This window comes from Cavia porcellus, unplaced genomic scaffold (genome assembly GCF_034190915.1).
Source record: "Cavia porcellus strain 051 isolate PalLab524CR breed Dunkin Hartley unplaced genomic scaffold, mCavPor4.1 scaffold_17, whole genome shotgun sequence".
Taxonomy (NCBI): Eukaryota; Metazoa; Chordata; class Mammalia; order Rodentia; family Caviidae; genus Cavia; species Cavia porcellus.
Window position 1 is genome coordinate 71590595 of NW_026947500.1, and position 16766 is coordinate 71607360.

A 16766-nucleotide genomic window follows, 5' to 3' on the forward strand; every position below is an offset into this window, starting at 1 on the left:
GCTCCGCAGCGTTTGTTGCAGAGACTTCTGTCCTGGAATTCTCCTGGCCCTGTGGAGCCTCTGTCCCCTGCGGTCTGGGCAGAGGCAGGGAGCTACGGTGCTGAGACTGAGGCTTTGCATGACTCCCCAGAGACACGTGTCTCAGAGCCTCAGTTTCCCTGTTTGCCCAGCTGCCGAGTGCTGCCGAGGGCGGCAGGCGCCAGGCTCAGGCAGTGGGGCTGTGCTGGTGGTTTGGGTGCCCTGGGGCCGCTTCGCGGAGTCTGCTGATTGTTCGTTTATTTTGAATGAGAGAAGGCAGGAGAAGCGTGTGGACCCGGAACCAGGGGCAGCGGAGGGGGCGCCGAGTGGGCGGTCACTGCGGTCCATCCCTGCCGTCCCGGCCCAGCCACGCTGAGCCAGGCCCCGTTTCCCTCGCCGCAGGAGGAGCCGAGGAAGGTGTGCTTCACCTATGACCTGTTCCTGAACCTGGAGGGCAACCCGCCCGTGAACCACCTGCGCTGTGAGAAGCTCACCTTCAACAACCCCACCACGGAGTTCCGCTACAAGCTGCTCATGGCTGGCGGGGTGAGTGCGCCCAGCATGCTGTGTGCTGTCTCCAGCCACCTCCACACGAGACTGCCGTCCGTGTGCCCGGATTGGGGCTGTCGCTGGCTGTGGCCCCTGGGGACCCTGGTGACTGGCTCACGCTGCCTGCCACACAGTGGGCTGCCCATGGGGCGCGTGGGGCACTGAGCAGAGCTCTGGGTGTGGTGCCCAAAGCAGGGTGGCGGAGAGGAGGCAGTACAGGCCGAGGGGTGCGGGGACCTGGGGTATGCGGGGAGCACTGTGTGTGTCTGGTGTACAGAGGACGTGTGTGTGTGCCCTGTGTTGGGGACAGGTGGTGTGGGGCTGTTGGTATTGGGTATGGGGCACGTGTGTGGCATCTGGAGGATGTAGGGTGTGTCCGTGTGTGGAATGTGGGGTGTGGTGTGGGGTGTGATGGGGTTTGTGTGGAGTATGTGTTTCTGTGGCATGTGTGAGGTGTGTGGAAGGCGTGTGTGTATGAGGTGAGTGTGGATTGTGTAAGATGTGTGATAAGTGTGCGTGCTGTGTGTGAGGTACATAGCACACATGAGCTGTTGCTGGAGGGGCGCCCACCTCCCCAGGGCGCTTGTGTGCTGCTTCGGGCTGGGGGCAGCGTCTCCCAGGGAGCCAGCCCGGGGTGGCCTGAGTCCTGCGGCTGCTGCTCCTGCAGCCTGCCCCCTTGGTGGTTACGGCCCTGGGCCACGGCATTCCCAGGGCACTTGTGGGTGTGCCTAGTGCCACATTCGAGTGGGAGCCGCTGGCATTCCCGGGCGACTCCACTGCTGCTGGCTGGCGGAAGCAGGGCCTCCAAGGGCATCATGTAAACACGTAAAACCAGATGGGGCAGCATGCAGGCCTGGCCAGAGGTGTTTGCTGGGCTCTGTCCCTTGGCCACAGCTGCCAGAGAAGCTGACTGGCATCAGGAGCTCTCTGGCCACCCTGTGCTGACCGCGGAGCAACACGCTAACCCGAGAACCGGCCTGGCCCTGAGCGGGGGCTCTCAGGTAGCTCCTGGCTGGCTGCCCCAGACCCTGGGCATCCCAGGGACAGGGCCATCTGTCCCCCCACCCCACCCCACCCGCATCTGGTGGCTTTGAGTGGCCCCGCGGCTGTGGTCTCTCAGCCCCTTGGGCAGAGGGCTTCGCAGCAGCACCTGCCAAGGGAATGGACCTACCTGCCCCTCCTGTCCCCCAGCGCCGAACGTCCTGTGGAGGACACACTGGTCCCGAGGGGCCGCTCAGCTCCGGGGCAGGATGGGCCACATGGGGAAGAGGAGGCCGGGAGTGCAGAGGGCGTCGCCAGCCTGGAGGCAGGAGGACCTGGTGTGGCTGTGCTCCCTGTCATTCTCGGGGCTGGGCCGGACGCGGCCTCAGTGGACGCCTCAGCGTCCCAGCATTGTGGGCGGACAGGCTCTGTGGCCCGCCCACAGCAGGACAGCCCCGGGCTTGGCGTCCCGTGACCGTGACTGCTGGGAGCTGCGGCCTCAGATGAAAGGGTTGGCTTGGCAACAAAGCCCAGGTCCTCACGGTCACCGGGCTGCCACTGCTTCCCTGTCGGAGGGGTTTTTCCTCTTTCCTGTGGTGCCTTCTACGTTTCTGTCCTGTCTCGCTGCCGTCTGAAGGCGCAGCGGGGCGTTCACAGATCTCTCCCTGAGCGCTCCGGCTCAGGCACCTGCTGTGGCCGGCAGCTGTTTCCCGGGCGGCCGGCCCCTCCTCGGCGGCGCCTGGAGCACTCGGGAGCGGCCTTTGGCCCTCGAGGTGCCTCTCCTGGCATCCCAGCTGCTGGTCTTCCGCCGCGGGCTCCGCCGTGGCCCCGGTCCTGTCTTGGCCTCGGCCTCACACTCGCGCTCTGTTCGGGTCAGCTTCAGCTGCCTGCACACGGAGGGAGGGTGCCGCGCCTGGCGCTGCGGCCCCGGATGCTGCTGTCCGCCTTGCGGCTGCCCTCTGGGGTCCGCCGTCTGCTGCCTTCGTGCGCAGCCCCGCCTGCGGCCTCCGCTGTCCTCTTAGCTGGTCCGCCTGCGCGCTGCTCCGTTGTCTTGGCCGTGCTGTCTCTGCCAGGCCCCAGTCCTGGAGGCCGCCTGGCCTCCGGGCCCAGCCATCCTGGGAGCCTGGGCTCCCCGTCGCGCTTCTCTCTCAGCACTAGCTCCCCCGGAGAGAAAATGCCTGCCATTCTTTCGGGAAGGCCGAGCTCAGGCTCCCCTTGTCCTCGCTTCAAGAAGCCCCACGGCCTTGGGCGGCAGCTGCCCTGCCCCTGCCCGCTGATAACCTCTGTCTCTTCTTTGTCACTAGGTCATGGTAATGCCCGAAGGAGCAGAAACGGTGTCCAGGCCCAGTCCCGACTACCCCATGTTACCCACAATTCCACTCTCTGCCTTCTCTGACCCCAAGAAGACCAAACCGTCCCACGGCTCCAAGGTTAGTGAGGTGGAGGCCCAGTCTCCGGGCGGTGCGGTGGCAGGGCCCAGTGCCATCCCAGCCGGCGCCCCTCTGCCGAGCTGGCCCTGCCACCCGGCCCTGCTCCTTGGCATCTGGCTTCTTGAGCCCTCTGCTCCTCCTCACCGCTCCTTCCCCTTCTCCAGGATGGCAGGTGTAGGGCGTGTGACTGCAGGCTCTTTGCCCATTCCTCTTCAGGCTGGGCCCGCGCGGGCCTCCTTCCTGCCGAGCCCTTGCTGGCCTTGACGCTCAGCCCTGAGCTGATGTCTCTTGGTGGCTCAGCTGCTGACTTCTCCGTCCCCTGACCTGCTGTCCCGGCGCAGGCACACGGCCTCCCTGACACTTGTCTTGCTGAGCCAGGACCTGGAACGCTCTGGGGGCAGCACTGCACCGCTGAGCCGGGGTGCCATCGCTCTGTGCACATGCTTGGCTCAGTGCTGTGTGGCGCCAGGCAGCTGCTGGTCATCCTGTGGTTGGCCCTGCTTCTGTCCTCTGCTCTTCTGTACGTTCTTGCTCACTTCCTGTGGGGTGCTGTGAGCTGGGCACCTGGGCCGCCTTAGTCTTCCTGGGAGCTGCGCTGAAGATCGGAAAGGCCGAGGTCATTCTGGCTCCTTCCGGAAGGCCAGCCAGTCTTGGACATCCTCAGGTGCCTCGGTATCTTGGAGCCTGGGCGGCCCTTGCTGAGCATCTTCTGTCTTCCTTCCAGCCACGCACAGTTCTTCAGATGCACGTGCGAGATAGGAAGGGAAAGGGCTGCTGTTCCTTCTGCGGCGCCACAGGGCCACCTGATGCTCTGGGAGGAAAGCCCCCGCTTTCCCCACGACAGGGCCGCATCGCGAGGCTTCGTGTTTTGCCAGTGCCCTGTCTGGGGGCTGTTGGTGTGTGCCAGGCCTTGGGGCTGTAGGCGGCACCTCTGGCCCTGCTCTGCCTCTCTTGGGGACTCTCTGTGGCATCACTAAGTGTGTCGCACAGGAGGTGGCTGTGGGAGCCCTGCCGAGATGCTTCTCCGGAGGTGGCTTTCCAGGAAGCCCCATCCTGCCCGCCACAGGTGCCCTCCGTGGGCACAGGCCTGTGAGCAGGCTCTCCCTTGTTTTTGGGCCCCAGCTCTCTGTTGATCCTTTGCTGCCGCGCCTGGGGAGCCCAGTGGCTGTCAACGTCTTGGCAGAGTCATGGCCACCGAAGCAGAGCCACGCTGTTGCAGTGTACACGGTCGGTCACTGGTGGCTTCATGTGGCCCGAGCTAGCAGCAGGGAGGAGGCCCCAGGGGTCGCCCTGGCGGCCCTGCTTACTTATTGGAGCCACTGGGCCTCCCCTGTGGCCCTGTCAACATCAGATGTCCAGTGTGGTTGGTTTTTCCTGAAACTCAGTTCCGAGCATCTTGTGGCCATGGGAGCACAGAGCCCCCGACCCTCGCCTGTCTTCAGCTTTCCAGAACCTGGCATGAGTCTCAGCCAGAGGGGGCCTGTGCACTCTGGGAACTGCCGCCAGCCAGGCCACTGGGTTTGTTGTCCTTCTGTCCCTTGTGGCCTCCTCTGCTCTTGCGTCCCCGGGGGTCACTTTCTGGCTTGTGCTGTGGCCGGGCCAGCTGTTCTGGCTCGGAACATGCGCTGTTACCCGTACTTGTCCCAATCCAGGGGGACCAACCCTAATTCCTTGACCCTGCCGTGGGTCATGAGTTTCTAAGTTGATGGCAAATTCTGCAGATCAGAGGTGTGGTGATGGCTGTGTGGGTCCTTCAGGTAGCTCTGAGAGCAGGGACCAGAGGCCTTTCCTGCTGCCAGGGGGCTGATCTGGCCATCCTGTCCACTCAGCGCGTCGCCTCTGTCCTCCATGACACTCCTAGCCGGCTCACAGGAGCCCACCTGGTGCCACTGGTCTGCACCTTCAGAGCTCTGAGACCGCTGGGAAGCTGCCAGTAGCCCCTGCAGTCCCCCAGGGTGTGCGGGGTGACACTAGGAAGACAGGGCTCCTGCCTCAGAGAGTGCTGGCTGTGTGGTGAGGGCCGAGGGGCTGGCCCGGGCCCTCAGCCCTTGAGCTGGACTTTCTCTTGCCCCTTGGGTCAGCTACGTCACTGCTGGAGGTAGTGGAGTGCCAGGGTGTCACCTGTCACAGGCCTGATGATGCGTCGAGTCTGGGCTCCCTGCAGTGACCAAGAGCACACAGAGCTTCCGGAGAGCCTCTCAGGCGGGGTCCGCTCTCAAGGCCTCGCGCTGTGTGCCATGTGCGGTCTCTGCAACCCAGCAGGCACCCAGCAAATGCGCGTGCCTGGACCTGGTGAAGAGCTGGGCAGTGGGCACTGGGAAGAGACCTCCTGTGCCAGGTGGGCTTCCTGTCGCCTAGACCGTGGGCGGCAGCAGGCGTGGGCATGGTGGCCACAGGGCGCTCTCGTGTGGGACTCGCTGCTCCCGAAGCCCTCGGGATCACCGCAGCCTGCTGACCCTCTCTCTGGAGCTGGAAGGGTTGGCTGCACTTGGTGCCCCGCCTCCTGCCTTGTTCCCTGTGCCCACGTGCTTCTCTTTAGCTGAGTGTCTTGCAGGTGGATCTCGCTTGCTCGAGGCCGGGGGTGGCGGAGCTGGGCCCTGCCCGATGCCCGCTGACGGTCCCTCTCGGCCCCCGCTCTCGACATGTGTTGCAGGACGCCAACAAGGAGAGCAGCAAGGCCTCTAAGCCGCACAAGGTGACCAAGGAGCACCGCGAGCGGCCTCGCAAGGACTCGGAGAGCAAGAGCTCTTCCAAGGAGCTGGAGCGCGAGCAGGCCAAGAGCTGCAAGGACGCCGCGCGCAAGCTGGGGGAGGGCCGGCCGCCCAGGGAGGACAAGGCCCCGCCGCCCAAGGCCGCGTTCAAGGAGCCCAAGGCGGCCCTGAAGGAGGCCAAGCTGGAGGGCGCGTCCCCCAAGGGGGCGCCCCAGCCCTCCGCCCTGCCCAAGGCGGCCAGCAAGCGGCCAGCTGCCGCGGACTCGCCAAAGCCCAGTGCCAAAAAGCAGAAGAAGAGCAGCTCGAAGGGGTCCCGGGGCGCTCCCGGCACCTCACCCCGCACCTCGTCCTCCTTCCCGGACAAGAAGCCAGCCAAGGACAAGAGTGCCGCCCGGGTGGAGAAGGTGAAGGCCGAGAGCGAGTCCAGGGAGGCCCGGAAGGCCCTGGAAGTGGAGGGCTCCAACTCGGAGGACGAGGCCTCCTTCAAGTCTGAGGTGAGAGCGGCGTCCCCCCCGCGGCCCTGGCTGACAGATGGCAGCAGGAGTGTGCCCAGATTCAGGTGCAGGAGCGGGGCAGGGCCCTGACGGTGGCTGCTCCTGCTGTCTGTTGCTCTGGCCAAGTTATCATCCCTCACCGAGCCTCGGTTTCCCCGTCTATCAGGGCGCTGGGGCCTGTTCCCTGAGAACGACCCTATCCCATGAGAATGACCCCAGCGTGGACCATAATTGGTGGATCTTGGTGGCATGTCAGTGGCTGGCAAGGCCTCACCGGTGCCTGCTATGGTGCAGAGCACTGGTCTCGTGCTGTGCTCTCCTTGGATGGACTGGGCCTGGGCAGAAGCTTTAGGGCCAGGCAGGCACGTGTCCCTTCCTGGCTACTGCGTGGTCAGCCTGGTGAGGAATTCACACCCTCTGCCAGCTGCTGTCCCTGCGAGCCTTTGTCCTACTGTGCCCGTTCAAGTACTTAAAGGGGCCTACTGGACCACTTGTAGCTCCCTCCCGGGAAGGTGGAGGCACTGTCACCTCTCACCAGCCTGGAGCAGCATGTCGTGGCGCTGAAAAGACCACGCACAGGGGCAGCTTGAGCCGCACGGCCACCACCAGGCTCTCGACCTCAGAGCTAGACCTCCTTTAGGGTTCTGATGGTGACACTGTCCCTGGGTGCTCTGCCGGCACCTGGCATTCAGAGAAGCGCTGCTCAAATGAAAGGGCGTCGTAGGCTGCCCATGGCCTCCCTCTCCTCCCGGGACAGGGCTTTGCCCCCGGGGCCCCTGTGCGCTCTCCACTGTGAAGTGGTTCCCAGAGACGAAGCCTCCGGTCATGGAGCTTCCTGGGCTTCCAGCTCTCCTGAGCACAGGGCTGCCGGGGTGGCACAGCAGTGCAGCGTAGGTGGCAGCTCTTGCTCGAGGTGACCGTTTGCCTGTAGTTGACAGCATGTCCTCTTGGTTACACGTACAAGGCAGGTGAAGCCCTGCTCAGAGCTGCTGGTAGCCAGGGACCTTGAAGAAAGGCGTCACCTGCTAGCACGGCTTGGCCATGTCTTGCAGCCGCCCGTCCCCTCCTGCCTGCACCAGAGTCTTGGGCTGGGACAGCTGCGGGGCTCTGCTCTCATGACAGGTGTTGCTAGGCGCAGGTCCCGCACCTGCAGCCTGCACACGTCATACTGGCAAGTGGTGGCCGCTGGCGCCACTCAGGCTCTGTCCTGCCAACTTGCTTTTCAGTTCTACACTGACACGGGGAAACACTGCTGTTTTGTGGGTGCTGCTTTCTGCCTGGGAGGCTCTGAGTGGGGCTGGATTCCACCCCTGGGCCTGTGGACACTGGGCTCTCCCCCAGGGCACCCTGTACCCCGCTGGGCTTCCCATTGGTCCGAGCCCCAGACCAGCCACAGCAGGGCCAGACAGTCTAACTTTTCTTGCTGTGGGGCCCCAGCCGAGCACAGACCCCTGCAGCAGAGGATGCAGCACAGTGGCCACACGGGGAAGTTGGGGGTTCACCACCCACCACCTTGCCTGCCAGTGCTCGGCCCCTGCATGCAGCAGCCGCAGTCCGCCTCCTGCCGCATGGCCAGCCCAGCTCCCCAGTGTCTCCTTGGCCCGTAGGGTTCCTGAGCCAGCAGGTCCCATCTGGCTCAAGGGCCAGTCACAGCCAAGAACTGCTCTCCTGAGGCTGCTGGCTGGAGCCCTCCCCTCGTTCTGTGCCTCCCTTCCCCTCCGATGTAAGTGTGTGTGGCTGTCACCCTCTGCCAAGGGCCAACGTCCTTGCCACCCTGTGCAGCCCACAGCCGAGTCCCAGCATGAGCGCATGCCCGGGGCAGCACAGGGCTGGGGGAGAGGTGCTACAGCCAGCATCATGTGGGCCTCTGCGTGCTAGAGGCTGGTACCCACCAGCAACTTCCTTACAGAAGGGGAAACTGAGGCTTAACACTGGAGACGTCCTTGATAGGTCACAGGACCGAGCAAGCTGGGCGACAGCAGGGCCCTGGGAGCAGCCAGCTCTTGCTCCTTCCCTGCCCAGCCCTAAGTACCCACCCAGCTTCTCGAAAGAGCAGCCTGAGGAGCTGGGCCCTCGGGCTCCGCTTGTGTGCTGGGGAACCTGGCTGCAATTCGTGCTGCCTCCTGAGTGGCCTCCATCAAACTGCACAGGGTCCATGGGAAGCCTGCTGGCTGCAGCTCCAGGACAGGGTCCCCGGGGCTCTGGGTGCCCCTGGGAAAGTGGGCAAGGAGCAGCTTTGGCAGGTGCCCTCGGTGATACCGAGGGCCACGGAGCCTGAGCAGCTCCCCCCCCCCCCAGGCAGTGCCCAGGTCTCTGCCCGAGCCTTGAGGCTGGCTCCTGGCCCTGTCCCTGTTTGTAGTAGGTGGAAGGGCCTGCTCGAGGCAGGGCTGCCCACTGTGCCCCAGGCTTACCAGGCCACGGGCCTGGGCCCGGGAGGGCTTCCTGCTCTGTGTGGTGTCTGCCATGAGCCACAAGTCCACAGTGAGGGTGGGGGACAATGTGGGGGCACCGTGTGGGTACCCCCTGCTCAGCTCGCTGGCCATGGGGCAGCATGAGAGTCAGAATCAGGGGTCCGGTCACCTCCCCAGCTTTCCTGTCCCCACTGCAAGTGCAGCTGGTACCTACTTCTGAGGCCGGCAGGGTCTGCCGCAGCGTCACCATGGGGAACCCAGCAGCCCCTGGGTAGGAAGGGTGCCCCTAGGCAGCCAGAGGCGTTATGCCCTGAGAGCTAGGCACCGGCTCCTTGTGGGGTCTCAGAAAGGCTGAGCTGGGCACCTTAGGGACGCTGCCTGGGAGCGAGTGGCCCTGCCCTGCCTCGCTGCCCAGAAAGATGACTGTCCCTTCCCCTTTGGTCCTGCCGCCACCGCCTTCCGGGTGAAGTCCGCACAGTCCAGCCCGTCCAACTCCAGCTCCAGCTCCGACTCCAGCTCAGACTCGGATTTCGAGCCTTCACAGAACCACAGCCAAGGTGTGTGATGGGGGGCCATCGTGAGCAGCGCGCTGGAGCGCAGGCCACACGGGAGGTGCCGGTGACAGCCGGGCTTGGGGGTGCCGGGCCGGGCGGCCTGGGGTAAAGCTGTGCGCTAGGGTCACAGCCCAGCCTGGGGGGATGGTGTGGGTGCTGGTGAAGCGGCCTTGCATCCCAGAGAGGGTTTGTGGGGAGAGGGGGCTTCGGGTGGAAGGAAGCGCAGCTCGGTGTCTGCCTCAAGCTCTGGAGTCCTCCGCGTGCGGGCCCGCTCCCTGCAGGGGCTCCGCGGGCCGGAGCTGATTGCTTCACAGCCTGCGCGTCCGTCCGTAGCCTCGGCATCACTGACGTCCTGTGGTTGCAGCTGTTGATAAGACCTGTTCACCTCGCCTGTCACATACAGTGGGACGGGACGGGAGACGGGACGGGAGACGGGACGGGAGGGCAGTGGGAAGCAGAGCGAGGGCCGGGGCCGGTCCACTCCGCTCCCTTTCCAGCGCTCCCCTGCAGGCGCCTCGGGTCCCACACACCCACGCGTCAGTGGCTGGGAGCCGGTGTTGCAGAGCAGAACAGAAACAGGTTCAGACCTTGAGCTGGGCCCAGGAGGCCTGGCAGCTGTCCTCGGTCCTCCTGGGCAAGCTGAGTTGTAGGCAGCACCCGAGCCCACCCCCAGCCTCCCTCCTCCCTGCCCGGCCTGTTCCCCGAGGTGGTGGCTCTATGTGGTCCACAGCAGGGGGCTCCAGATACCCTGTGGCCGCCCAGATGGCTCTGAGGCCTGGGCCACCCGGTTTGCACATCGTCTCCCAGCAAACTGTGAGGGGCTTTTTGGGGAGGGCACAAGCCTGCCCTGGAGTGGGATCCCCAGGGGCTAAGCAACCTGTGGGACACAGCAGCACCCCCGAGCGGAAGCAGGTCTTCTAGTGGGCTGGGGGAACTGCTTCCAGCCCTCCTCCTCCCACTCTGGCCGGAACCCTTCTAGAGGTGCTGGGGAGGCAGTGGGGTCTGGCCTGGAATCCGTGTGTGGACTGGGGGATGGGGTCCGTGACGCCCACACGCTCTGTGTTCCTATCATTGGGTTAGGGAGGGGACCTGCCGAAGGGGAGTCACATGACCAAGGTAATTGAGGGCTTTGTGTCCCTCTGTTGCCTTGGCAACAGGAATATAAACCAAGATGCCGTCTGTAGGGGACTGGAACTGGGCGCCTCTGGAGAAAGGGGAGGACGGTGGGCCGGGAGCAGCGGTCGGGGTTCCCGAGGGGCGGGCGGAGGGCTTGTGGTCTCTCCTGTGGGCACTGGCTTGGGCTTGGCCTGGGTGCCCGGGAGCCTCTGGGCGCTGGTCTTCTGGCTCCGGTGATGGAGGGCCCCTGCGGTCCCGCTGCAAGACAGGGGCCTGAGGTCTGCACAGAGGGCCAGGAAGGTAAGGCGGGCGGTTGGGCCCCGCTCCGGGGCTGTCTGGGGTCATCAGTTTGGAGAAGTTGCTGTGGGTTTTGGGGAAGCACCCAAGGGCGCATCCAGATCCCTGCCACCCTGTCCCCAGGGCCCCTGCGCTCCATGGTAGAGGACCTGCAGTCCGAGGAGTCAGATGAGGGTGACTCTTCATCGGGTGAGGAGGCCACCACCAAGGTGAACCCCGGCCGGGACTCCAGGTGACTGGGCCAGTGGGAGGTGGCCGGCACTGGTGGGGACCGGGGTGACCAGGGCCTGCTGTGATGGGAGGCCTAGGGGCTGGCCTGGACCGAGGGTCCTCAAGGAGGACCAAGTTGAGGTCAGGTCCCCAGCACGAGGGCCCCCTGAGCCTGCTGGACACTGGGGCTGCAGTGACCCCATCCCCCTGGGCACTGCACAGGCTGGGCCGGCTGCGGTTCCCTTTCTCGGGGCCCTAAGGCAGCATCCCTCAGGGCAGAAGAGGTGTGGTGGCCACAGGAAGGGCCTATCCCCTCTAAAAGGGACAGTGGTTGACCCCTGGGGACTCCCTGCCTACGTGGGGATCGGGCTGTGTGTCTCTGGGGCCCTGGCTTGATGGAGATGCTGGGTTTTGGTCTCTGAAGACCCTGCCTCAGGCCCTCCGGGCAAATGGGAGACACTGGGCTTATCCAGGGCCAGGAGTGACAGTTGGATGTGGTGGCGGTTGGTGTCAGGGCCAGTCGGGGTCTGCTCCCCAAGAGGCTGAGGCCTCAGGTCTCCAGGGCTCCTGTGAGTTGGCAGCCATGGCAGTCTTGTGGGCCCTCACAGCTGCGCCATGACTGGTTTCACAATCCTACAGAACACCATCCCGAGGGCAGGGCCCGCAGTCTTCACACAGGTCTGCTGGGCGCCGAGGCGCCCCGCCCGCAACGGGCAGTGCAGGTCCTGGCTGGCACCGTCCTGTGGCGCCTGTGGTGTCCTGTCTTCCAGGGCTCCTCACGGGAGGGCCTCCTGGGGTGCGGGTCAGGGCAGGCTCCCTGGGCCACCTGTTGGATGCAGCAGAGAGGCCGTGGTGAGGAGCAGCTGGAGGCTGTCCTGTTGCCCTGGCAACCAGAGCCTGACCCATCTGGGTCTGGGAAGAGCTGAGCTGAGCAAGGGCTCAGGTCACAGCCGGGTGGCAGCAGGAGTGGCTGAGCGCTGGTCGCTGCCAGGTCCCAGCCTGCAGAGGGTCCTCCACGCGTCCTGGTTCTTCCGTCAGTAGTGAGGTGCAGGTGACCCCCCTCTTCCCAGGGAGCTCTCAGGTGGCACCTGTTGGGGCCTTTGCTGGACCGAACTCACAGCGATCCAGGCCGAGCGGGAGCCAGACACAGAGGCTGCCGAGGACACTGTGCAGGGCCCATGGGGCTGGGGGACACAGCGGGCCTGGGGTGCAGCTACGCGGTCTGCCCTGGACGAGGCGAGGCCGGGGTTCGGCGCCTGGGCTGGGACGAAGCTGTGGGCCTCACTGGTGGTCAGCGCCGCCCTGCCGGCAGGGACTGGCCTTGGTCTAGAGCTCAGTCCCCTCCTGCATCCGCCTCCTGCAGAGGAGAAAACGGGGAGGCGGGGCACCCTACACTGCATCCTAGCCTCACCCCGAAAGGACCACGCAGTGGGCCGCACACGCAGGCGCGGAGGTGGAGGCCCGGGTGCAGCAGGGCCTGGCCTGACGCCGCTCTCTGTGGTGTCCAGGTTGAGCTTCAGCGACAGCGAGAGTGACAACAGTGGGGACTCCTGTCTGCCTGGCCGCGAGCCGCCACCCCCCCAGAAGCCGCCCCCGCCCAACAGCAAGGTGAGGGGCGGGGCTGGGGCGAGGGGCGGGGAGAGGGCGGGGCGAGGGCGGGGCGGGCGCTCAGCGGCGACGCCTTGGTCTCCCGCAGGCGGCGGGCCGCAGGAGCCCTGAGCCCTGCAGCAAGCCGGAGAAGATCCTCAAGAAGGGCGCCTACGACAAGGTGACGGCGGGTGCCGGCGGGCGGGGGGCTGGGGGGCCGGGGGGCCGGGGGGCTGCCGGGCTGAGGCTCTCCTGCCGCCTCCCAGGCCTACACGGACGAGCTGGTGGAGCTGCACCGGCGGCTGATGGCGCTGAGGGAGCGCAACGTGCTGCAGCAGGTAGGCCCGGAGGGGCGCCCCTCCCTCCGCCCCGCGCCGCTCCCGCCCTGAGCCCGCTCCCTCTTGCAGATTGTGAACCTGATCGAGGAGACCGGCCACTTCAACGTCACCAACACCACCTTCGACTTCGACCTCTTCTCCCTGGACGAGAGCACGGTGCGCAAGCTGCAGAGCTACCTGGAGGCCGTGGCCACATGACCGCCCAGGCCCCGGGAGGCCCCGCGGACCCCGCCCGCCTCCCCGCTCCCCGCGCACCGCCGCCCACAGCACTGCCTTAGTGACCGCCCTGCCGGCCCTCGCCGCCAGCTGCACTTTCCCGGGTGGCCCCCGAGCGCCCTGGGGGCTCGGTCACCCGGGCACGGTCACCCAGGTCCCCCTTGGAGGGCGGTTTGTGCAGAAGGCAGAGCTGGGCCTGGCTCCCAAAAGAGGAAAAAGCTTAGGCGGGGCGAGTGTGGCCGAGGGCCCCTCGCCCGGCCTCGGCCTCGGGACCGAGGGCCTGCCTGAGCAGCCGCCCCCCAAACGGTTTGGAAGCCGCCGGGGCCCAGCCCCTCGAAGGCCTGTGGTCCTCGGCTGGCCAGGCTGGCCGTCTGTACAGCTGTCCGTGTATTATATATATGTGCGCTGCGTGTGTTCAGGAGCGGTTCCGTGTGCGTTTCTGTGCCAGCTGCACGTGGGGGGTGGGGGGATGCGGGAGGGGGGCTTGTAGGTTAAGGTGTCTCCGGGGTCTCCCTCGGCCGCCCTCTCCAGGGCTTGAAGGGAGCGTCCCTCTGGTTCCAAGGACGCTGAGGCCCCTGGGCCAGTGAACACTACAGCCACAATGGGGTGGCCTGTCCTCAGGGCACCCGGGACACGCGTGTCCGCGTCCCCGGGGCTCCTCTTCCATAGGACCCTCTTCCTCGACGGTCAACGATCAAGTCTTCGAACTTTGAACAAATGAGCTTTTGCCAAATAAGACAGGCTGGTTGGCATCAGGAGGCGCTCAGGCCACCTCCTCTCCTGCCGCAGCCTCCGCGCTCGCCAGGCCCAGCCTGGGAGTCTCCTGTCGACCCGAGGTCCTCCGAGGGCCATGGCTCAGCCTCGCAGGGCCCGTGGACCTGGTGCAGCGCACCCGCCGCCCTCGGTTTTCCTGGACCCGGCCCTGCACAGCACCGCCAGACCCTCATCCGACTGTAGTCGTTGCCAGTGTTGATGCCCTGACCTAGCTGTGGCCCCACGTCCTCTACCCTGTCCCTGGGTGTCCTGTCCTCCCCTACAGGCTCAGGCATGGGAGGTGCCAGCTGCTGAGGTCCTGGTCCTACCCTTGCTCTGAGCCTCTGAGCCGGACAGAACACTCCCTGGAGGACCCCTGCCTACAGGGCATCCCTCACACCAGCACTGCTGGAGGCTCCCCAGATTCTTGGGGAGAGGCCCGCCCACTCCGCAGGGAGCCTCTGCAGCCCCTCGGGCCACTCCGGCCCCTGCCCCACTGCCCGTGGGCCCCGCTGCCACGTCCCCTTCCCAGGCAGGCCAGCAATACTCACAGTGGGGCTGTACCGTCACCCCTCGGGGAACTCCAAGACTCGGGCCAGAGGGCTGCTCCGGGCCGCGGCCTTCCTCCTGCCTGAGGGGCCCGGGAGCCCTTCGGCGACCCGGGCTGGCGCTCTGCCACTCGGGATCCAGGACCTCCAAGAGCGCCGACCCACTTCTCAGTTACCTCCTCCGGCCAGAAGGCCTGGCCGCTGTCCTCCAGGGCTGCTCTGGACGCGGGGCCGCACCGGGCCCTGCCCGCAGCCTTCCGGCTCCCTCCCCGCCGCCACAGCCATGGCCTCGGGGACACTTCCACAGGAAGGGCGAAGGGTTCTCACACGGACCCCGGCCCCTCCTGAGTGAACTGTAAACCGACACCAGAACCCAAGGTATCCAATACCTTCTCTCCCTCGAGGGTTTCTAACCAAGAACGTGTCTCACAGCAACTGGACACTTCACCGGCCCAAGACCAACTCCTGGATCAAAGGAAAAAGAAGTGTGTTTGTAATGCGTCACAGGATTGTTTCTGTCCTGGATTTTAAACTTTTTGTTAAATTGTGAAATTATGGAGGAGTTTTATAGAAAAAAAGTGAAATAAAGTCAGATGGGAAAGCTGATCTCTGCATCGGTGCGGCCTCCACAGGGCACCAGGTCCCGAGTGTCCCGGGACCCGCAGGGCGGAGAGCAGGGGCGGGCGGGAGACTGGACCGGGTCTGCTGGGCAGCGGGCACAGGGATAGGGCCTGGAGGATGGGTGGGGGCACCACCAGCAATCCAAAGCGGGAGGGGGCAGGCTGGGCCTGCACGTGGAGTTTGGCTTCCCTGGATGAATGGGTGGGTGGGCAGCTGAAGGTGGACAGAGGAGAAAGTGGACAGCGACTTTCTGTGGGAGCCCAGGCACCTGCTTGCCCCTTTCCACGCATAGTTTGCAGTGGCCCTGGTGTGACGGCTGAGGGACCCCAGCAGAGCTCTCGCTGGCCTCCTTGAGCCCGGTCTGTGTGCTTTCGGCTCCCGACACAGGGCCGGCCTGTACCCCCAGGCCACCCCGCATGCTGGGGCAGCTTGTCTCAGCAGGTGGCAGCTGGGGGCTCCACAAGGAGGCACAGCCTTGCACTGGGCCCCCAGGGGCTGTTTGTCCTGAAGCCCTCTCCCGCTGGGGGCTGCAGGGCGGTGGAGTCAGCAAGGGTCTGCACAGGTCCCCATGGCAGCGGGAGGACTGTGGGACACCGTGGGACACCTTGTGCTTGGCCCTGTGGTGCCTCAGCCCCTCGAGTTGGGCCAGCTCGGACTCCCCGTGTGGTTTCCGCAGGTGCTTACTGTGTAGCTCAGGCTGGCCCGGACTTAGGGGGACCCTCCTGCCTCAGCCTCTCGAGTACTGGCACCACAGATGGGCACTACAATGCCTGAATCCACCATCCCTGTTTACAAGTGGGGAAATGACCTCAGCGGGCACCTGCTCCGGGTGGCGCTGCACACACGTGTCTGTGCCCGAGGCCAGCGGTGCCTGGTGCTGAGGCCTCCCCCACAGTCACTCCCGACCGAAGGTGACGTCTGGGAGAGCTTTCTATACAGAGGTGCCCAGCCCTGCCCGGTGGCCTTGCAGTCCGGCAGGGAGCTGTCTGAAGATGAATTTGAGTTCCTACACGTTGGGGCAGTACTTTATAAGCTTTCCTGTGATCTGGGGTCACCTAGAGAAACTGGATGGCCCATTGTCTATTGCCATCACAAAATACCTACGATGGGTACTTTGTAGGGTTCCCTGTCAGCTGCACACCTCCCAGCACTGTCCCCCATCCCACCTCCCGAGGGCTCACGGAAACCAGCTTGCTGTTTCTTTTCTTTTCTGTGGTGCTGGAGGTTGAGCTTGAGCACGGGGCCTTTGCACTGAGCTCACCCTCAGCTCTGTTTTCCGGGGGGGTGGGGTCACCAGAAACTGAACTCGGGACCTCGTGCTTGCCAGGCAGGCGCTTTGCCCCTGAGCTGTGTCCTGTTTCATCTTGAGACAGTCACTGAGTTGTCCAACAGAATTCACACCTGCCAGGGGCTGGGGATTTAGCTCAGCGGCATAAGCGCCTACCTGGCAAGCATGAGCTCATGAGTTCGATCCCCAGGACCAAAAAAAACCCTTGCCACCCTCCCGCCTCAGTCTCCCAGGACGCTGGGTGTGGGTCCCGCGTCATTGCTGACCCCCTGCTGTCCCCGAGCCTGGTGCTGATGACTGCTTCCTCTCCACATGGCCTGTTGGCTGAGGGGCCTCCATCTAGGAGCTGACCTGTTCTCTAGTGGCCCTGCCTGTGTGTCCTCTGTTGTCCTGGGCTTCCCTCGAGATTCCTATTAAAACGGACCCTGAAACGGGCGTGCTGGGCCTCCGGGAGGCTGAGGCAGGAGGAGCGCAAGTTCCTGCCCAGCCTGGGCCACTTAGCCACTTTGCTGTTTCTTATAAAGACGTCTGCTGCGCCCACAGTTTGGGAGTCCCGTGGCGCACACAGCGCAGGGGCTGTGTCCAGAGGTCATGGAGCTAGGCGCTGCTCGCTTCCAGCCCGGCCCCATCCTGTGAGGGCGGAG

The 16766-nt window shown here is 65.2% G+C and overlaps 1 protein-coding gene across 3 annotated transcripts in view; it reads left to right on the plus strand.

The window, feature by feature from the left end:
- Positions 1 to 14819, plus strand: part of Mllt1 (MLLT1 super elongation complex subunit) — a 45820-nt gene extending 31001 nt beyond the window's left edge. For 2 of the 3 annotated variants that reach the window (XM_063228758.1, XM_063228759.1), the window contains 9 exons: positions 421 to 564; positions 2853 to 2978; positions 5632 to 6183; positions 9064 to 9151; positions 10685 to 10793; positions 12280 to 12379; positions 12468 to 12539; positions 12625 to 12696; positions 12766 to 14819. In XM_063228758.1, the coding sequence (XP_063084828.1) occupies positions 421 to 564; positions 2853 to 2978; positions 5632 to 6183; positions 9064 to 9151; positions 10685 to 10793; positions 12280 to 12379; positions 12468 to 12539; positions 12625 to 12696; positions 12766 to 12894 (1392 nt within the window). In that variant the 3' untranslated portion in view covers positions 12895 to 14819. The remainder of the gene's footprint in view (positions 1 to 420; positions 565 to 2852; positions 2979 to 5631; positions 6184 to 9063; positions 9152 to 10684; positions 10794 to 12279; positions 12380 to 12467; positions 12540 to 12624; positions 12697 to 12765) is intronic. The other variant, XM_063228760.1, reaches the window with a different exon arrangement.
- The last annotated feature ends 1947 nt before the right edge of the window (positions 14820 to 16766 follow it).